Consider the following 20459-nt stretch of genomic DNA (forward strand, 5'->3'; position numbering starts at 1 on the left):
TTGAACAGTCACTAAGCGAACTGTTGTAAGTCTTACAACAGTTCTTTATCTGTACTTTATCACTTTTTTCTTTTCTTTTCTTTTTTTTTGGTCATCAAGTTTTTGACACCTTGCTAGGTAATTGGTGGTACTCGGATGTTGCCATATCCTAAAAGTGGTACAATGGGTGAAAAGGTTGAAAAGCCCTGCTTTAGGTTATACTATTCAGAGGAGAGGATAATTATTGTTCTAAGACTGTTCTCTACAATTAAGTCTACCATCATTATGTTTAAACGTCAACAATCACAACACCCAAAATCTGCTTTTGGGAGATTAACAATAAAGACTGTTTCCAATTCACTTAATCATTCCATCCAAACTGACATTGTTCACTGAAAAACCAAAAATATTTTCTTTCAAGACAACTGTAGTATTCATGAACATTCTATATCAGGACAGACAATAAATGTCAGAATCTTCACTGTCATGAAAAGATAAAAATAAAAATGGAGAACTTTGTTCTGTGAAATGCTTTGAGGTTAGAGATCTGAAGTAAAAGTTCCTACTCAACTAGTCACTCTTTACCTGCTTAATGACATTATTATTCTCCTTATGAAGATTTACTTTCTCTGAGCATGCTTTTCTCCAAACTAGCTTTTCAAACAGACAAATGTCAGGGTGATCTGTAACCCTACCTGGTGGATGATAGGTAGTGGAACTTATCTGTAATCTTTTCCCTTATGTGATATATCTCTATTTCATTCTGTATTTATTTTTTAAATAATACTTTAAATATGAATGCCATTATGAGTCTTTAGATTTGGCACTGAATGAAAAATAGTATATGATTCCACGAGAGCTCTTCCACTAACAAAAAAACTAGACCATTTAAAAACATGATTCTCATATAGTGAAAAAAGTCTTGCAATGGAGAAATGACCCCCAAATCTGGAGATATTATTTCTATTTATCCTGAATTTTTCCAAAGCTTTATTGCCCACCAGAAGTTATAGGTTAAACCTAGATATTTCCTCTATGTTACTATTCATATTGTAACATAATTCCTGAATTAATGTTCAATTACATTACTATAAATTTTACTCTAACTTTCCCATGGAAAGTGATTTATTTATTTTGCACTTATTTCCACTGTACCCTTCATAATTACTTTGATTTTTAAGATATTCATATAACATGCAAAAACATGAGAGTTTCTCATGAAAAAAAAACTGGAAACCATCAAAATATTCTGTATTGCAAGATTTCAGATCTTCCTCGAAGCACTGGGCTGCAAAAATATAATCCAAAGAACAAAAGAGCCCTGATGAGAAGGAAGGTAAATGTTAAAACACATAAATTCTAGTACACAGCCTTATTTGACATGAAACACATATTTGACACTTACGCTGTAAAACTTGTGTTCTCCTGCTCTTTCTGTGTAAGATATAGGATGGCATCTCTTTTATGTCCGGCAGACAATTTTCAATATTTACATTTTCATAAGAGCTATTTTTTTCTGAGAATAACTCGCACAACTAGCTATATTTGACAAGTATTGCATATTTTTGAGCTATAAAAGTTTAGAAGTCTTTGTTTGTGTGTTCTCTTTTGTGCATGCATGCATGTAAATGGCCAAATTTTGATCAAGAATGGCTAAATTTTGATAAAAGTAGGTTACAAGCCTTACAGTATATACTAATGATGTAGGTTTTTTAACAATTTTTTTAACACAGGCATTATTTCCCATATCACGAATATCACATTTTCTAGAAAGCTATGTTCTATACCTCCAAATTTCTAAGAGACGAGCTATGGAAAAGAGGGAGAGAGAAACTTGGGACTTACCGGGGATTATTCTTTAATGTGTTAACCAGAAATTCATGCAAATCTATGCCTGTTGAATCTGTATATTCTTGGCTGCAGTCTGAAAAAACATATATTACTAATAGTTTCATTTTTAAAAAGTGAAAATTTACTTATGAGACTTATATACCGCTTTAAGTGCAAGCACTCTCTAAGCGGTGTACACCAGTAAGCAATGTATATATATATTTACATTGCCCCCAACAATCTGGGTCCTCAGTTTATCTACCTCGGAAGGATGGAAGGCTGAGTCAACCTTGAGCCGGTGAGATTTGAACCGCTGACCTGTTGAACACAGTCAGCTAAAGTGGCCTGCAGTACTGCACTCTAACTGCTGCGCCACCTCGGCTCATATCACATGGAATAAAGTTTCTTTCTCTCCAGTTGTCTTCTGAGGTGCCTAATTTATGAAACTTCTATCTTACATTAATAACATTCTAATAGAACAGGAGCTTAATTATAAGCACCAAGCACAACTAAATATTCATATACAGTATTATGCTTTTAAAAAACTGAAAATAAATAAGTAATGGGCATATACGGAATTTTGGAGATCTGCATTTGCTTGAGCAAATGTAAAAGGAATGGATGAGTCAAACAAAAAAGAAGACAGGATAACAAACAAAAACTAGCTTTGGATTTGTTTGCATATTACACTATTCCAAAACTGCTGGTATACACTATTGGATTACTAATGGCTGAAGGAAACCATGGAAGCTCTCTCCATGATTTGTTCATTGGACAGTCATTTCCCAAATCGCCTTTCCCCAGAACAACTGTGAAAGCAGGAATTAAGAAGCTAGCTATGTGGTATGATTCTGTCTCCATATTGTTAGAAAAAGAAAATAAACCTTTAGTTTGGCTACTTCAACAAACAAATCATGAAAAAGAATTCTGTGCTGTAAGTGGAACCAAACAGCTATGCAATAGTGAATGACTCACTTACCATTAAATTCTACTATCCTAGGTTTTTGTCAGGACCAATACTCTGTGTGTGTGTATATGTGTACACACTTGGCTATGTTTACCTGACTGGATCCAGGAAATAGTAGAATAGCTAAAAAATTTCTACAAAAATAGAATATCTAGAGAAATTAGTAGTTTTTACTTAGAGAAACACAGTGAATCCTGAATATACAGTATATTAAAATAAAATAGCAATGGCACTTAGACTTCACAGTAAACTGCTTCACAGTAAACTGCTTTACAGCCCTCTCTAAGCAGTTTACATAGTCAGCATATTGCCCATCAGAAGGGTGGAAAACTGAGTCAACCTTGAGTGGGTGAGAACTGAACTGCCGAATTGCTGGCAGCCGGCAGTCACCAGAAATAGCCTTCAGTACTGCATTATAACCACTGCCACCACAGTTTATATATGAAAGATAGGGTGTTTTGATTCTGCCAATCAACTAAATTGATTTTATTTTCCTGGAATTACCTATGAAATGTGTATTCTTTGAGTAAATCCATAAACAACTCAGAATTTAGAATGTAAGCATTATGTTTAAAAGTTACGTAGCTTGTATGTAGTTATGTATTCCATATCTAGTTAGATTGTCATGAAAAAAAAAGTTAGCATATCATAATAATATCCTAGAAGGCAATAAGGTGAACAAATGTGCAGTAAATGACAAAAATGCATATAGATTCTAATTAGTTATGTTATAAATTACTACTGTAGAGATTCAATGTATTTATTTAAATTGAACGGTCATCACGAGTGCTAGATTGAAATGAAAATTTCATTCAGAAGGCCTATGAATGACACATCATTTGTTAGGACCGAATATCTCAGATAATCTTATGTATTATTTATTTCTATGGAATTTTTCTATTGAAAGTTATTGAAGTAGAGCATGACTTTATGCCATCAATAACATGCAAATTGAAAATCATAATCTTTTAAAAAATGAAAGTGAAATAAAATATTAAGGACAATTTATAAAGACAACTAAAAGATCTGGGTCTTAACACATTTCTTTTTAACTGCAGCTATCACAACCCAACACATTTTAGCCGAAAGCATAGGAAGGTCTGAATGAAGGACACTCCAAAAATCTGGGATTTAAGTTTTTTTTCTTGGACATATAAAAAATCAGAGGATAAATTCACTGCAATTAGAAAATATTTTGGATAGTCACCTCTACATTATTTTTTATATTTTACATATGTGACATTTATAATAATTAATTACAATTATAAGTGTATTATATATGAAAAAAATCTAAAATCAAGAAATTAATTGTCAAGAAAGAATTGGCAATGCTTTTGTTAAATAAGTGACAATCCATGCACAACAAACTATTATTGCAACAGTATGTTCCTATGCTGGAACACATTCAACAATGGGTGAAAAAGTTTACAAGCACAGGGTATAGCTTTGTCTAAGCAGCAACTCAGTGTGTACTCTTCCTTCATTCTACACTATCCCTACCCTATTTCCATTTCTCCCTTTAATATAAACACTATTTATGGATTTCAGTATCAGGTTGAAAATATGTATATAGGATATAAAATACATTGATCTACAAATAATTCTTTCTCTTATACTATTGCTAATGCAGCTAAGCCATATGCATATTATTTTTATGAAAAAAATTACATATGTTTTCAGTTTTGATGCTGCAATACAGCAGCATCTCTATAGGGTGGGAAAGAGAAGGAAGATAATGCAAAAACTGTGGTCCACTATGGCTGATCTCAAAAAATGTTTGGGGGAGATGAATGTATTCCTTAGACCAGAACAAGTTCTTCCTCTTTATGTAAACTCTCTTTATATGGCTGTATATATTGTCAGAATTATTATGACTTTAAAAGTTTAAGGTATCCTTTCAGCACGTATTTCAGCCCAGTCCAGTTTTAAGAGTTGTAAAGACAGTTTGTTTTGTATATCACATTTTTTCTATAATAAATATATAAACTATACATATACCCACAAACAAGTACAGAATATAAAAAATAAAAACTAATTGAAACACAGACAAAAGCAAATACAAACATTCAAAATGTCTCCATGTGACTATAATAAATGACTGAATAATGACTTAAATACTTTTGTTCACCTTTTGATAATATTCTTATCTTGGTTTTTTCACTGTTTCTATCTTTTTCTTTGTTTTTATCCTTCTCTTTTTCTTTCTCAGAGTCATCTTTACTAGATTTATCCTCTTCTCGTAGGCTGGGGAAACTTGAAAGCTGTAGTTGTATTGATTCCTGTTGAAAAAAATACAATAATTTAGGGCCAGATTCAGGAAAACTGGTATGGCTTCCCAAATGCATAGGAAATTGCAAGCTTAGAAAAGCTGGAGCCAAACAGTATTTGATATACTTAATCTTAAGAAAAGATAATGTATTCTTAGGAATAATTTTTAGTTGGTTGGATAGTATCACTGAGTATCATAATTTAGTTCATATTATTGAGTATCAGAATTTAGTTCAAAAAAATTAACATATAATTCTTAATTTGCTTGCAGTATATGGATTCAATAAGAATCATTTTAAATTAAATGCCAAATAAAAGCATAAAGGTACTATTCTTAGGATGCTAATTATGATTTTTTTTAATATTACTATTACACTGAAATCAGCAGAATTCATCTCGGTGCAAATTGGTTGAAAAATTTAATGGAAACATAGACAGTATTAAGTTTCTCTAAAATACAGTGGGACATTTTAAATAAAGTGTATTTGTACTTAAATTAGGAATGTAACAATCAGAGCTTGACAATATTCAAATGTATGGTTAATTTCATTTTATATCAGGAGTTATTAATGTGAGTTTCTTGAAAAAAGCCTATTTTATATTAAAACTGATGCTACATAAATGAAAAAAAAATCCAAATTATGCCTACTTATTGATTAAAATATAACACGAATGTCTGCAGTGATCCTAAAGGTTTCTCAAGTATTTAGCCTGCTTTCAGTTACATGTGCTTTGGAGCAGTGTCACAGAAGCTCTGTGCTAATTTTATTTGTATTAGAAATGCTTGACGATTTACTTGAAGTTGTATTAATTTGAACCAAATGTGTTTTTTGTTAAGTAAATTAACTTATAAGATGGCATAAGTATTTTACAAATACTTACAAATTTAATCTATGCTCAGTTTTTTTCTTTTGAAAGTATTTTTATATTATGCATGTTTGCTACCTATGAAGACAATCTAATACGTGACTGTGGGCTAAAACTCACTGAAATGGGATTAATGGAACTTAATGGGAAAATTTTTAATTGACTTTGACATCTTCGGTTGTTTATGCTGAAGTCAAAATGATTCCTAAGTGCACTTGCTGTTTTACAAAAAAATGGGAGAAAAGACAGACTTTACAAACAGTTTAATACAAACATATAAGCATACTGCACTGTATATTTTCTATGTCATACATGTAACATAACATCGCTATATATTCATTGCATTGGAAATAAACACACAGGAAAGCTGCAGAGTCGTGGAAAAATCTGGTATTTGTTTCTTATATTTGTTTTTTATTGACTTTTTTCAATCGCAAAATTACAACGTTGATAAGTACATTCATACAAGTTAGATGTAGCGAACACAAAATTTTGAATTGCAGTAGTACACTAATAAATCAATATAACAACATTAGAGGCAACATTCCTTTTAAAATAAGGACAGTGTGAGATCAGGTAAACGTTTATGATCAAGTAATACAGGAAAACAAGGTTTTTCCTACACAGGAAAATCAAGGCAAATTTTCAAATATAATACAAACATCAGGTTTGTAGTACAATCCATACTCTATAGTTCTGGCAATGTACCATACATTCTCTGATAACTTAGATTCTGTGCTTTGTAAACAGTTAGGTAAACTAATGAGGAAAATTTCAACTTAACTTTAAAAATAATCCATTTTCATTGATGTAACTCTTCCAAGTTCCTTCAATTAATAATAAAATACTGGCCTAGCTTTTCTATGCAAAGTTCATCAGTCTTTAAACCAAGCAGTTAACTAATTAGTTAACTAATTAATATATGAAGTCAATTATCCTCAGTATGCAGGCTTTGGTAGTAGAATAAATTTAATCCTTGCATCCTTAATTATAGGGTGACATGTCATGGTGAGTCAAACAGTCATAGGGACCATAAGAAATGGCACTGGGGCAATATAAAAAAGATGCCTGCTTCCAAACTTGCTAATCCCTACAGAATTCTTTTTTTTTTTTTTTCATTTGTAGAGAGTACATCAGAAACTCATGCAACATTTAGTACAATCTGATATATTTATATATTTCTCCTTTCAGATTCCATTTGAAATGATAGAAAATACAAATAAAATGCAGAACAAAAGCCATACATTTATAATAATGCAAGTTGAGCCAAATATTAGAATTGTTTTTAAAGTAACTACCCACAATTTGATAAAAGAATCTATTGATTATTATACTGCATAAATGTCATCTTAGAGCAGCAAGAGAATGTATAAAATCCCCACAGCTTATTAAGATATGGGACAGTGAATTCTGGTCATTCAAAAAACAAACAGACAAAGAAAAAAAGACCTCTCCAGAGAAAAGTCCAGAGAAGAAGTGAATTTAAGTCATTTCAAGTTAATAGAGGAAACTTTTAAAAAGTACACTTAACTATGATTTGATTTTTGTGCTAAAAGTTTAGCATTCATTTCCTCTTTCCTCTCCCTCTCTAGGGCTGATCTCATTCTTCAATTAATATCTGAATCTTCAAGTAAGATTGTTGAGAAAAATAACTTTCTTTCAAGTAAGAAATAATTTATTTTGGTTTCTGTGTTTGTTAAATTTATTTTTTAAGCAAATAGAAATGTAAGCTTTTTGTAATAAGTACTAAAAATGGACAAATTCTGAAATATATTGTTTTTACTTAATTCATACAATACTACTACAGACTCATAAAATACATATTTTGCAATATTGGAAGATTGGCTCCAGAAATCAGAAAAATAAACCATCTGGAATACAATGCAGTTTTTTTTATAGATAACTTATTTATAGGGTCAAAAACTGAGCTGTAACTATAAACTAAAACATGGGAACCAATATGAAGATTTTGTATGACTTAGAAGCCAGAGTGATTCAATCCTATATCTGGTATATCCTTAAAAGAGATAGCCTTAGAGAAAATAACAATTGTAACTTTTTGAGGTTTTTTTTTAAAAAAATAATTAATCTGAATTCTTTTGAATTCCTTTCCATTTGTTGAAATTTTCAGGGGCTCTGGAAAAAAAGAGCAAATAACACCCTGTGATATACTGTTGATCTAATCATGTATATCAAAGAAATACACTAAAATCATTAAAAATAAAATATGTTCATGTGAAAAGCCAGTTTGATTCCCCCAAATTAAAATTTTCTTTTACAATTATACACTGTTATCATGCACAGGAAAAGGAAAGTTATTCATGCAGCTTAGAAAAGTTTTAGATACCTGATTGTCAGTGTCTGATTCAAAACGAGGAGACGATTCTTCACAAACAGCAAGGCTTCGTACCAGTTTCCCCTTTCCTCCTGACTGAAATAGAGAAGTAAAGTAATGTCTAAACAAATAATATAATAGCATGTACATACCTCTTTGTATTCGTACATGCATGCATAGCTGATAAATGAAAATTTTAGCAGTAAAAACTAAAAAAGAGATAAGCTGGTATGCAAAGAATAAACTGTTCAGTTGCCCTAAGAATAATGGATCAATAATTGAAATTAGGATATCTGAAAACTTTATCAGTACTTTTGAAAAAGTTGATTAAAATGCAATGCAAACTTTCATCAAAAAATTGGATCTTCAAAACCATGATACTTATCTGCAACAAATTGATATATTTAGGTGGCTTAAATGAAATATACCAGTCCTTAAAATAAGAAAGTATAGTTTAATTGTCTCCTTCCATCTTTAAAAACTAGACATCTGTAAACATGAAGACATGAAATTTGGCAAGAGAGGAAAAATAAATGTATTTTTTTCTTTAAATAGAAGAAACACACAAACCAATTCATTAAAAGACCAGCAAACTGAATTGAGGCAAAATTTTTAAAAAAATTAAATTAAAACAAAAGTTAAATTAAACAAAAATTATAAACTTTCATCACCAGCCGTGAGATGTAAATTTTCATCCCAAGTCAACTTATCACAGTTCTGAGCACCCAGATAAAAACTCTACCTTGGATCTCTTTTTCTGCTGGTTCTGGTTAACACTTCGTAACTGTGAAAAGCAAGTGACAACATATTCACATGTATTAGTAGAAAATATGCATAATAGAAATAATAGCACTTCATATGGTAGCTATTAAATAATTTGCCCTTATCTCAGTCATTGATGCTATTAATGCATAAAGGTTTCCATTTCTATGTGTTTGCAATTTTTTTTATAAGGGTCCAGATTAAAGAAAAGTTTCTGTGTGTAATTTTCATCCTACTTCTTTCTTGTTATGTATGTTAGTGAATATTAGCAAATCACCACATACTAATATTTGAAAATGAACAAAAAGAGTAACTAAAATTTTAATAGAATATAACATCTAATAAAATTAAAATGGGAAAAGGAAGACAGCTCTATTAGAAAATACATGCCAATTCTTATTACCTGGTCTGATTTGCCATATTCCTCTTTTTCATCTGCTTCTGAGCTTTCCGTTTTATTAAGAACACAGTTCTCTGACTGAGAGAGAGCCGAGTCTAACTCATTTCCAGCTTCTTCTAGTTTATCTTGCTCAGACATTCTCAGAAATTTAAAGAAAAATTTTTGATGACCTAAAATGTCAAGTCATAAACAGACAACAAACAGGTAGAAATGTATATCACTTTATTCCCATTTTATTGTATACTACAGCCCAACAGAATTCAGTACAATTCACACAGTAATGGACCGAAGAATTCTAGGTGAAGGCTAAAGAATTTAAAAATTAACAAGTAGCTTAGATTAACTGAAGTAATCATAATAAAGAATAGAAAAGTGAATAGAAAAGAGAAAAGCTATTTCTCTTCCCTCATCGTTCAATCAAGATATAAATTCTGCAACTTGCAAAATTTACACAAGTAGAAGAACAGTTTTACCAGGAAGATGTTGCTACAAAGTAAGGTAGCCTATACGGTATTCTGTTAAATAATTAATCTCTTTTGAAAAAGAAAAGGAACTGGCACACACCTACCATTCAATCATCCCTATGTGCACACATATGAAAGAGAGAGAGAGAGAGAGAGAGAGAGAGAGAGAGAGAGAGAGAGAGAGAGAGAGAGAGAGAGAGAGAGAGAGAAAGAGAGAACTCTGAAGAAATAATGACTCAATAAAAACATTAATTCTCCACTTGGCATTAAAAATCTCATAGTCTTCACTGATAGGCATTAAATTGACAGCTTCAAGATAGAATTCGAAAGCTCTTTCCAAACCCCATCTCATTCTCTCATACTGTTAAAATCTTCCCAGAAACTCTTGGCAGATGGCTCTCATGAAGATCTTAAAAGCAAGACTTTGCTCTCATTTCACAACAATCATTTGCACAGAATCTTAGCACAGCTTTTAAAATTAAAAATATTCATAAAATACCACTCTGGTACCTCCCTACTGATTGGTTGTCAAATATATCTCATGAATAATTTAGTACTTTTTGTTCTTCCCACCATGGTTTAAAGAAAAAAAATGATAAGAAGAAAAATATACTGGAGAAAGACAATATGTTCTTAACAAATTTTACTGTTTGCCCTACTCCCAATATAATGATAGTTATTTGATAGATATAAATTTAACTGTGTTTCTTTTATAGACATTAATTCATACTGAAGAGATGCCTCCAATCTTTGTTTTGGTTTATTTTAAAAGAAAATATATAGCATAGAGTGGTCAGAGATTCAGAAAATTGATCATGATTTTGTAAAACTGAGGGCTAAGAGGACTACCGGGTGTAAGAGCACTTTTCCTTTCAAGTTTTGCAATTCTCTTTATATGAACAGTAGGGCAAAATAGGAATGGTTGAAAATGTAAATTTCTAACAATCAACAAGTTGTCATTTTGTTAGCATATTTTTGGGGGGTGGGATAATAACCTCTCTCCACAATTAATAAGCATTTATATCTGGAAATTGATACACAGTTTCTTTCTTACAATTTTAAATATAACTAACATGAATTCTACTAATTGTAGAATCTGGTATGTGCTCTAGCAATTATATTCATGCAAAATCCAGCATAGATATTAACACAAGTACACATATAGACAAAATCTACTCCCATTAGGTAGATAACAAAGATATGATTTACCTTCAGTAATAACTCTTGATACTTTCCTCTCAGTTTCTGTTGCTCCTCACTGCTTAAATCCACACAAGTGATCAAAGACAATGCGAATCCCATGACCCCATTAACAGTTCAGGATGCCAATTTCCATGCTGTTCCTTTATAGAATTTGACAGATTACTGTCATCAACCTGGCAAGAAAGAAAAAAAAGGACAAAGAGTAAATACCAATAATAAGAGTTATAATCATAGTTAAAACTAAAAGATAAAATAAAGAGACCAGATTTCTAACCCTAATGACCGCTTCAAGCAAATCACTTTCACAGCTTGATCCAGCTCCACCTGTCTCAAAAACTGTGTGTTTCTTCTCTAATGAAGGCTAGAGCCGGCTGTTCAACTCATAACAGCTCCTACGCACGGAGCTAAAATTAACAATTGCAGATTATGTGCCAAAGATTACTCACTTCAATTTTAACCTTTTTAGTGAATTATAACACTTTGTACTAAAAAAAGTATTTTATGTTTGCTTCAATGGAAATCAATATTGTCCTTAAAGAAAAGAAGGAATGCTATCTGCTCTGCAAATGAAGCTACAAACTCAAATTGTTCTCAAAGAACAACAAACACTGATTCCAATAATACAAATTGCTGATTTAATAAGCTCAAAACACTGGAACAGTTTAAAGGAATTAATAGTTCTAAAAATGGAAATGAGAAAAAAAATATAAGGATGTAAAAGAAAAAAAAAGATTACTGCAGGAGAGACAGAAACATCTTAGATATTTGGCTAAAATATGTGAGGGATTTAGAAATAAATCAAAACATTATTAAAGTGCCAAAATACCATGATTATATTTTAGAGAACTTGATTTGGCAGTTGACTATTAACCCAGAGGTGGACAAGTCTTCTGACAAATATGAGAGCCTAAATTTAGCACCTGTAGCTCCTTAAACCAAACGTCTCTTTTCCCGGTATCATTTGGCATCTGCAGCAGCATAATCTCAGAAAAAGAAGCAGCTGCTTTAAGGAGTGGCAGACAAGTTCACTTCTGCTTGTACTCCAAACAGTGTCCCAAGAGTGCGTCTCCAAAAGTCTCTTCAGTTCTTGGATGAAAAGTGAAACATTTTCAAAGAAAAAAACAAGGAAGTCCAGTTGCCTTTGGGAAAAGCACTTTTGGGACAACCATGACCTGGATAATTAGGAATCTCCATTGATATTTATACCGTTTGTTATACTGAATCAGAATACTTGTATTAGCAACTCAAATTGCCATTCTAGCTTTGAAAAAATACATGGCAAGTATCTATATAAAGCAGTGTTTCTCAACCTTGACAATTTTAAGGCATGTGGACTTCAACTCCCAGAATTCTGTGGAATTCTGGGAGTTGAAGTCCACATGCCTTAAAATTGTCAAGGTTGAGAAACACTGATATAAAGCTACCATGCTACTTGTTGAGTCCTTGGCGAAAAACAGACACGAGAAGCAGTTGTAGTTCTCAGTTTTCTTTATTCTGTGTTCAGCTCACAAGTAGATGGCTTCAGCAGCTCCCAAAACCTCCCAGCTTCTTATATAGACATTTCCCGGGTCAATGCAATACTTTTCCCGCGCCAGCACCCGCGCATGCGCACGGCGCTGGCGACAGCCTGTCTGGTCCTGGGCAGCTTTGCACCTGCCCGGGACCGCCTGCAAACGCCCCGAGCCGTTTGCAAGGCTCGGGACATAACACCCCTTTCCCCCAGGCTAAAACTACTACCAACATATAATCATTATTTTATGCAGTGTTCTGCTTCTCAGTGCTCCTATCGTTACCTGGCTTTTGTTTAGCCAGCAATGTTATGTAATCCTCTAAGTATTTAGGAGACTTCCTTGCTCTCTGTGACCTTCTCAGCTCTGGGTTTCTGACAGGTGTTCCCTGACTGAGGGTGACAAGAGCCTGTTCCCCTTATCATGCCTTGGTGCCTTCCAAGGACTTTGCCCCAATGCCTGGCCTGCTTGCTCGCCCACCGGGCTCGTCAGGCCAGGACTTCTGTCACTTTGTGACCTGGTTGACCTGCCTAGCTGTAGGCCCTCGGGCCCCTTGAAGTGATAGCCACTGCTGGGCGTCTCTGTAGAACCTCCTAGGTCCGTCCAAGACCTGTCAGGAGGCTGTCCAATCCCTAAGCCCCGTTCTGTGTCCGGGCTCGTGTGGGTCTCTGTACCTTCCCAAAACTCAGTTACTCCCTGATTTGGGCTAGAGGTGTTGCGGTCGGGACTTGGTTCCTCGACCACCTCCCTGTAAGTTTGACCCACTGTAGGATTAGGGGTAAGGTCAGGCCAACTCTGGGGATTGTGTGCCAGCTCTCTTGCGGGGAATGATTTGTTGGGATGCTCCCAGGTATCCTCCGTGACTGGAGTGCTGTGTGATGTGCGTGGACAGTGAGTATGCCCCCGGGGTGATTCCCTGGCTGGAGTAGGCGTGAGTGCCTGTTGTGTGAGTAAGCTCCATGAATTCCTTTTCGGAGCACTTGCGGAAGCTTGAAATGGGCCATCAGTGGCTCCATCAGTGGAGATGGGCAGCAACTCGTGCCCTTCCCTTTGCTCCAAAGGGTCCCCCTCCCCCCTGGAAAAGACCCAGGAGTCTCATCTGAAAGGTCCCGCCTAGGGCGGAGTTGGTCGATGTGCCGACGCAGGACACGACTGTTGTCCAGGGCTACCTCGTAGGACAGAGGACCTGTGACCCTGGAATAGAAGCGGGGACCCATGTATGACCAGGCCCGTAATTGCGAGCCCAAACCGGGGCACCCACAAGTAGTTGTCGAGGTGCCCTAGGATGTGAGGTAGATGAAGGCAGTCTGTCCGGATGCAACCGGTCAAGTCTAGTAGTAAGTTGGCGCCCCCAACGAAGTTCAGCTGGACTTCTCCCTGTAGAAGTGGACGGTGTGGTGCGATAAGAAAGGAGAAAGTCAGCCAACCTGTGATGCCAGGCCCCGTAGGTGAGTCTTTTCAAGGCGTCCTTTGTGATGCGCACCATACGTTCAGCCATACCGTTGGTGGACGGGTGGAAGGGTGCAGACGTGGCATGACGAATCATGTTAGCCTGTAAGAAAGCTTGGAATTCGGAGGAAGTGAATTGAGGGCCGTTGTCAGACATAATGACATCTGGAAGCCCGTGTGCAGCAAAAATCCCCCTCAGTACCTGAATAGTCTTTGCAGTGGTGGTGGATGAGACAGGTACAACCTCAAGCCATTTTGAATGGCTGTCAACAAGGACCAAGAAGATCTGCCCCTGAAAGGGCCCAGCGTAGTCAATGTGTACCCTAGACCATGGGGACTGTGTTTCCTCCCATCTATGCACGGGAGCTTGGGGCATCTCTGGGCGAGATCGTTGGCACAGGTGGCATGCATGTGCCACAAGTGGCTGCACGCAAGAGCCTTCATACGAACAATGCCAGGATGACCCTCGTGGAGGGATTCTAAGACCCTAGTCCTCATTGAGGTGGGAATGACAACTCTGTTTCCCAAAGCAGACAACCCTGAGAAAGGGACAGTTCGTTCCTTTTGGACCAGAAACTCTGAAACTCAGGACTAGGGCAGTGCTCAGGCCACCCGGACAGGACCCAGGAGCGGACACGTGAAAGTGTGTGATCTGTACCTGTTTCAGCGGTAACATCCCTGGCACTAAGAGGGAGCTCGGGCAAGGCTTGGATCGATAGAATGTTGACAGCTGGCGCGGGGTCAGCTTCTACTACTGGCAGAGGCAATCTACTGAGGCCATCAGCATGGCCCATTTCTTTCCCAGGCTTGTGGAGTAAGGAAAAATCATATGCAGACAAAAAAATAGACCACCTAAGCATTCTGGGGGAAATGATCTGGGGAGTCTGCTTACGTGTGGTAAACAGTCCCAGCAGAGGCTTTTTGTCAGTGAAGACCGTGAAATGCCTGCCATATAGAAAATCATGGAATTTTTTAATTCCAGCAACAACAGCCAGAGCCTCCCTGTCTATCTGAGCGTAGTTGCGCTCAGCAGAAGACTAATGTTCTGGAGTAATATGCAACAGGAACCTGAGTTCCATCAGACCTGAGGTGACTCAGGACAGCTCCTACCCCATAAGGGGACGCATCACAAGCGATGCACACAGGAAGGGACTCGTTGAAATGTGCAAGTACACTGTTAGCAAGGCCTTGACTTTGTTAAAACAAGCCTCATGTGTTTGTGACCAGTGCCACACTGCTTGCTTGTCTAGTAGCCTGTGAAGAGGCTCAGCCACACTGGCTTTATGTGGAAGGAAGGAATTGTAGAAAGTCAGGAGGCCCAGGAAGGCCTGAAGTTCAGCCTTAGACTTTGGCCTAGGTGCTTCTAAAATAGCAGTTAGTTTGGATTCAGCAGGGTGAATCCCAGCAGCATCAATTTTGAACCCCAGAAATTCAGTAGAAGGCACCCCAATCTTGCATTGGTCTTTTTTGAGCTTGAGGCCTGACTTCCTGAATCTTAACAGAACAGCCCTTAGCCTTTCAGCTAGAATGTGTGTGGAGTCTCCTGCAATTAAGACATCATCAAAGTAGGGGCAAACCCCGGGTATGCCCCGTAGTGTGTTTTCCATTACGCTTTGGAAAATCCCAGGAGCGACATTCACTCCAAACTGTAGCCTTTTTACCTTAAAGGCTCCCCTGTGGGTCACAATAGTCTGAGCTATAGCAGCATCATCATCAACAGGCAGCTGTTGATACGCTTGAGCTAGGTCAAGCTTTGCAAAAACGCGCCCCCCCTTGAGGGACGCCAGAATATGATTGACCACAGGAACAGGATAGGCATGTTGCTGCAATGCCCTAATTAAGAGTGCATTTGTAATCAGCACAAATGCGAATGTCCCCATTTGCCTTTAGAGGCGTGACAATGGGGGTCTCCCAAGGACTGGAATCAACAGGTTCTAGGATTCCCTGTTGGATCAGTTTGTCTAACTCAGTGTCAATTTTACTCTTTAAAGCAAAAGGAGCCCTTCTTGCTTTAATTCTAATGGGAGTGACAGTGGGGTCTAGCTTTAAGGACACAGGGGGTCCTTTGAATGTGCCCAGCTGGGGGCTGAAAACATCTGCAAATTCTTTGCAGACTTCCTGTAGGTCGAGTGTTTGTAAGCTGTTGAGTCCTGGGACGTGTATCCCCAGGGCCTCAAACCAATCGAGTCCTATGAGACTCGTTCGTTCACCCCCTACTACTAATAAGTCTAGTGGACCTTCAAAATTCTTGTATTGCACATTAAGGGTGGCCTCCCCCTTAACACATACTCTTGAATTTTGAAAATCTGTTAACACAATGTCAGAAGGCCTTAACTTGGCCTGAGTTCCACTACCGGAACAAATCTTCCTAAATGTATGCAAGGAGATGATTGAAAGGGCAGACCCTGTGTCTAGTTCCATAGTTAATGGAACCCCTTGTAGCTTCACCTTGAGTGACAGCTTGTTCTTGATGGGCTTGTGTGTGCCTGTCCTGAAGATGCTTCTTCGCGAAGCGCAAAAACCTACCCTATTCTGGCTGGGGACCCTGGTACTTTTCAGGCGCAGTTCTTCCTGAGTTGTACCTTTCGTCGGCCCAGACACACAGCTGCAATATGTCCTTGTTTCCCGCATGCCCGGCAGATAGCGGAGCGGAACTTGCAGTCGGTTCTCCTGTGGCGACCTCCACAACCGATGCACTTGAGTGGAGCTGAAGAGCTTCCCTTCTGCTTTCCTTCCTTCGTGGGGTGGAGACGGTCGACTTCCTCGTCCGGATCCTCCTCGGAGTTTCCTTGGACGTCTTCCTGGTGCACAGATGCAACTTCTGGACTGTTTCTGATCGGCCGCATGTTCTTGACAGCGCCGCCTGCTGCTTCTTTTGCGGTGACCTCTCTTAAGGCATCTTGGAAGGACAGTTCTTCTTTGGCGAAAAGCCTCTGTTATAGATCTCGATGCTTTAAGCCGCATACGAATCGGTCCCTCAGTCGTTCTTCGAGGTCCTTGAACTCGCAGTGCTTGGCGGCCTTCCTCAATGCGGCGATGTATTCTTTGGCCGACTCTCCGCTTCGTTGATCCCTCTGCTCGAAGGTGTGGCGCCATGCGATGACGGACATCTTAGGCTGGAAATGCTCCTTCAGTAGCTTCTTTAGATCTGCGTAGCTAACAGACTCTACTGGAACAGGTGCTGCAAGGTTTTCTGCGATTTCGAAGGCGTCTTGACCGCAAACACAAAGCAGGGTGGCAGCCTTCAAGCTCTCTTCCCTCACTTGGTTTGCCTTGAAGTAGTTCTCCACCCTGGCTACGTAGGACTCCCACCACTCTGGATGTGAGACGTCGAACTCCGAAAGCCTTCCAACCTTTGCCATCTTCAGGAGACGGGTCTATCAGCCAGCCTACCCCCGAATGCGCACTGGATTGGCGAGTAGCTGCCGAGTCAACGCCGTTCCGCCGCTCAGAACTCACTTGGGTAAGCTTACACTTCTTCCTTTCCAGGTGATGTAAGGCGATCCCACCTTCGTCGCCAGTGTTGAGTCCTTGGCGAAAAACAGACACGAGAAGCAGTTGTAGTTCTCAGTTTTCTTTATTCTGTGTTCAGCTCACAAGTAGATGGCTTCAGCAGCTCCCAAAACCTCCCAGCTTCTTATATAGACATTTCCCGGGTCAATGCGATACTTTTCCCGCGCCAGCACCCGCGCATGCGCATGGCGCTGGCGACAGCCGGTCTGGTCCCGGGCAGCTTTGCACCTGCCCGGGACCGCCTGCAAACGCCCCGAGCCGTTTGCAAGGCTCGGGACATAACACTACTAATTGTAGCATGGTAGCTTTATAATTTTTTTCTCTTCCATTTAATCATTTCTAACCCTCAGAAACTACCATGGTAAAATTCTTTTCCAGAAGTGGTCTGCCACATTCTGACTAGGCCAACTCACAATCTCCCAGTTTCTATCCTGATACCTTAACTACTATAGCTAACTGACTCTTAGTTGCAACTTATATTGTGAATTGCAGCATCCACTGTAAGATGCCTCAGGCATATTCAATATATAATACATTCTATTTCTCCTTTTTTTTTAGATCTGGTGAGGTATAGCATATATCACAAGTCAGTCACTAGGGGATAATAGTGCTTCTCTCATTTCTACTTCTATTCTATTCTCAGTATTTCTTATGTAATAGCATTATTTCTTCATTAGTAAAAACTTATTAATAAAAACACAGTTATCCAAAAATATTCTTAAACAAATCGAATATAAACAATGGTAATAGTCAAAACACCTTAAGAAACCAATTATTACCAGACTAATTGAACGAGTTATGTATTCACCTAAAAACAATGCTAACTTTAAAAAAATGTAATAGTCATTATTTTATATCTTCTAATAGACAACATAATGGATAGAGAACAATCATTATAAAACATATATTAATGGTTTCTAAATTAATCCAATGACATTTGCTTACCATCAACTAATAATTCATGAATATCTGAATGTGTTGCTTGAAAACAGTGCAAAGATTATGATTTTTAAAAATCCTGGTTAAGCTGAAATAAATCTAATAGAATGAAGGTTGAATGCACATTGAACCATCTAATAAACATAAAATATAATTAAATTTATGTAGTAAACTTTTTACTTTCTTACACTAATTTGTTCAAAAGCAATAAAAATTAGGCATATTAAAATGAATAGAATCCAAATATATTTCTTTATGATCCAATTTTTGCTTCAGTTTCAATTTCCCACTAACCCTATTGCTAGAGCAGGAAAATGCTGCTAACAATTCTCTTCTGATTATACAGCAACAACTACCATTAAAAATGCATTGCAGTCATAACTATCCTATTTTATTGTAGGAAAGGAGTCCTATCAAGGTAATTCCATCAAGACAAGATTCGGGGATTCATTTTCTGAACTATTTCACAGAATAAATTCAAGAGTCATTCCAAGATGCTGAATTTACCACACTTCAAATTAATTCAGTTATATAAAACATGTTACCATTTAAAACTCCCTTTCATAAGATACAAACTTAAAGTACTTGAGCCTAAATGCCATTCTCCTAAAATCAACACATTTTCTTCTAGGAACTGTACTTAGCACCAGGATATTAAATTGATGTCAGTTTGCATTTGTATACACACACACACACAAATGTAAACCCAATCAAAATATGGCATTTCTGAATTAATGTAATTAATTTTATATTTATGAACTACCTATATCTAGTGTTTCATGTAATTTTTCTCTTGTGAACTGTTTTTCTGACTCTCAGTTATAGCTTCATTTTATACAAGTAACAATAACCCTTTCCTTTTTGTAAACATGCAATACTATTTCAATATGACTTTGAATCTATTACAAAGGTCAACATCCAAACTCAACTTTGTATATATGATTATAAATTATTTTATTGTTTTTGATAATACTAATATTATACCTAATTATTTATAGATACTATAGTTAAATATTGCTAGGCATTATCTTCAATTTCATTGCAGAACCTTCTTAAAATAAAGCCCATACTATGTAATGCAATAATAACAAACACTTAAAGTATATATAAATTATATGTAAATCGTAGGTTTTATAGCATTCCTGGCAGTGTGGATTTGATTTGAAATCAAGTTGATTTAAAACACAATTTACATCACTAGTAAAAAGGCTCAGTTTAAATCAACTCAATTTAAATCATAATTTTTAAAGCGCAACTGTCATTTCTGTCCGGCAGTGGCTCCTCCTCTGACCCGCTGTTGACTCACGGACAGTCCATTCACTTTAATGAGATGGTTGGTGATACAAGAGTGAGGGACATGGCAGGCAGCAAGTGAGTGGATGCCCACTAACAGGCACTGCCATAATGGATCTGAAATGACAGGTGCTTTTTAAATGTAAGGACTCAATCTTGCTGGTAATTAGAATCTTTAATATTATTATTTACAAACAAAATGAAGGTTTCCTATTTAGAATAATAATGTCAGGTTAATAAAACAGCGATATCAGAACTGATTTTAGTTAATAGGTTAATCACACATAGTTGGAGAACTACTCAAATTCTTTTATTTAATTAAAACAATAACATTATATATTACATATTCTTGTATTTGCTTAAACATCAATGTTTAGTAACTGAAGTGCATAAACAAAATATCCTTGAAAAAACAAACAAAAGAACTTAAACTGAATATATCAGTTGGGTTCACATAAAAAAACACGGCCTTCTGCAGCTCACTCATTTTCATCTTTGTTCTCTTGTTTGTTCATGATCTGGAAAAGAAAAACAACCTTTCTGCTTTATCAGGCCCCAGATGATTTCTCAATTTAGAGTGAGCAAGAGAATATTCTTTCAACGCCAGCACAAGAGGCCATTGCGGTTAAATGTGAAATCATTACTTCAACACTTTCTGAATCCAAGTGCTTAAGTGACTTTC

At 36.8% G+C, this 20459-nt stretch overlaps 1 protein-coding gene across 7 annotated transcripts in view; it reads right to left on the reverse strand.

Moving 5' to 3' along the window:
• Nucleotides 1-20459, reverse strand: part of ARPP21 (cAMP regulated phosphoprotein 21) — a 229534-nt gene that overhangs the window by 81745 nt on the left and 127330 nt on the right. For 6 of the 7 annotated variants that reach the window (XM_039336910.1, XM_039336911.1, XM_039336909.1 and 3 more), the window contains 6 exons: nucleotides 11082-11248; nucleotides 9412-9578; nucleotides 8989-9030; nucleotides 8259-8342; nucleotides 4905-5055; nucleotides 1825-1903 (listed from right to left, as the gene is read on the reverse strand). In XM_039336910.1, coding sequence (XP_039192844.1) covers nucleotides 1825-1903; nucleotides 4905-5055; nucleotides 8259-8342; nucleotides 8989-9030; nucleotides 9412-9546 — 491 coding nt within the window. In that variant the 5' untranslated portion in view covers nucleotides 9547-9578; nucleotides 11082-11248. Of the gene's footprint in view, nucleotides 1-1824; nucleotides 1904-4904; nucleotides 5056-8258; nucleotides 8343-8988; nucleotides 9031-9411; nucleotides 9579-11081; nucleotides 11249-11349; nucleotides 11397-20459 lie in introns of those variants that run through there. The other variant, XM_039336912.1, reaches the window with a different exon arrangement.

The sequence above is a fragment of the Crotalus tigris genome, unplaced genomic scaffold (genome assembly GCF_016545835.1).
Source record: "Crotalus tigris isolate CLP2741 ecotype Arizona unplaced genomic scaffold, ASM1654583v1 scf7180000017666.379230911805:20528666, whole genome shotgun sequence".
In the NCBI taxonomy this organism is placed as follows: Eukaryota; Metazoa; Chordata; class Lepidosauria; order Squamata; family Viperidae; genus Crotalus; species Crotalus tigris.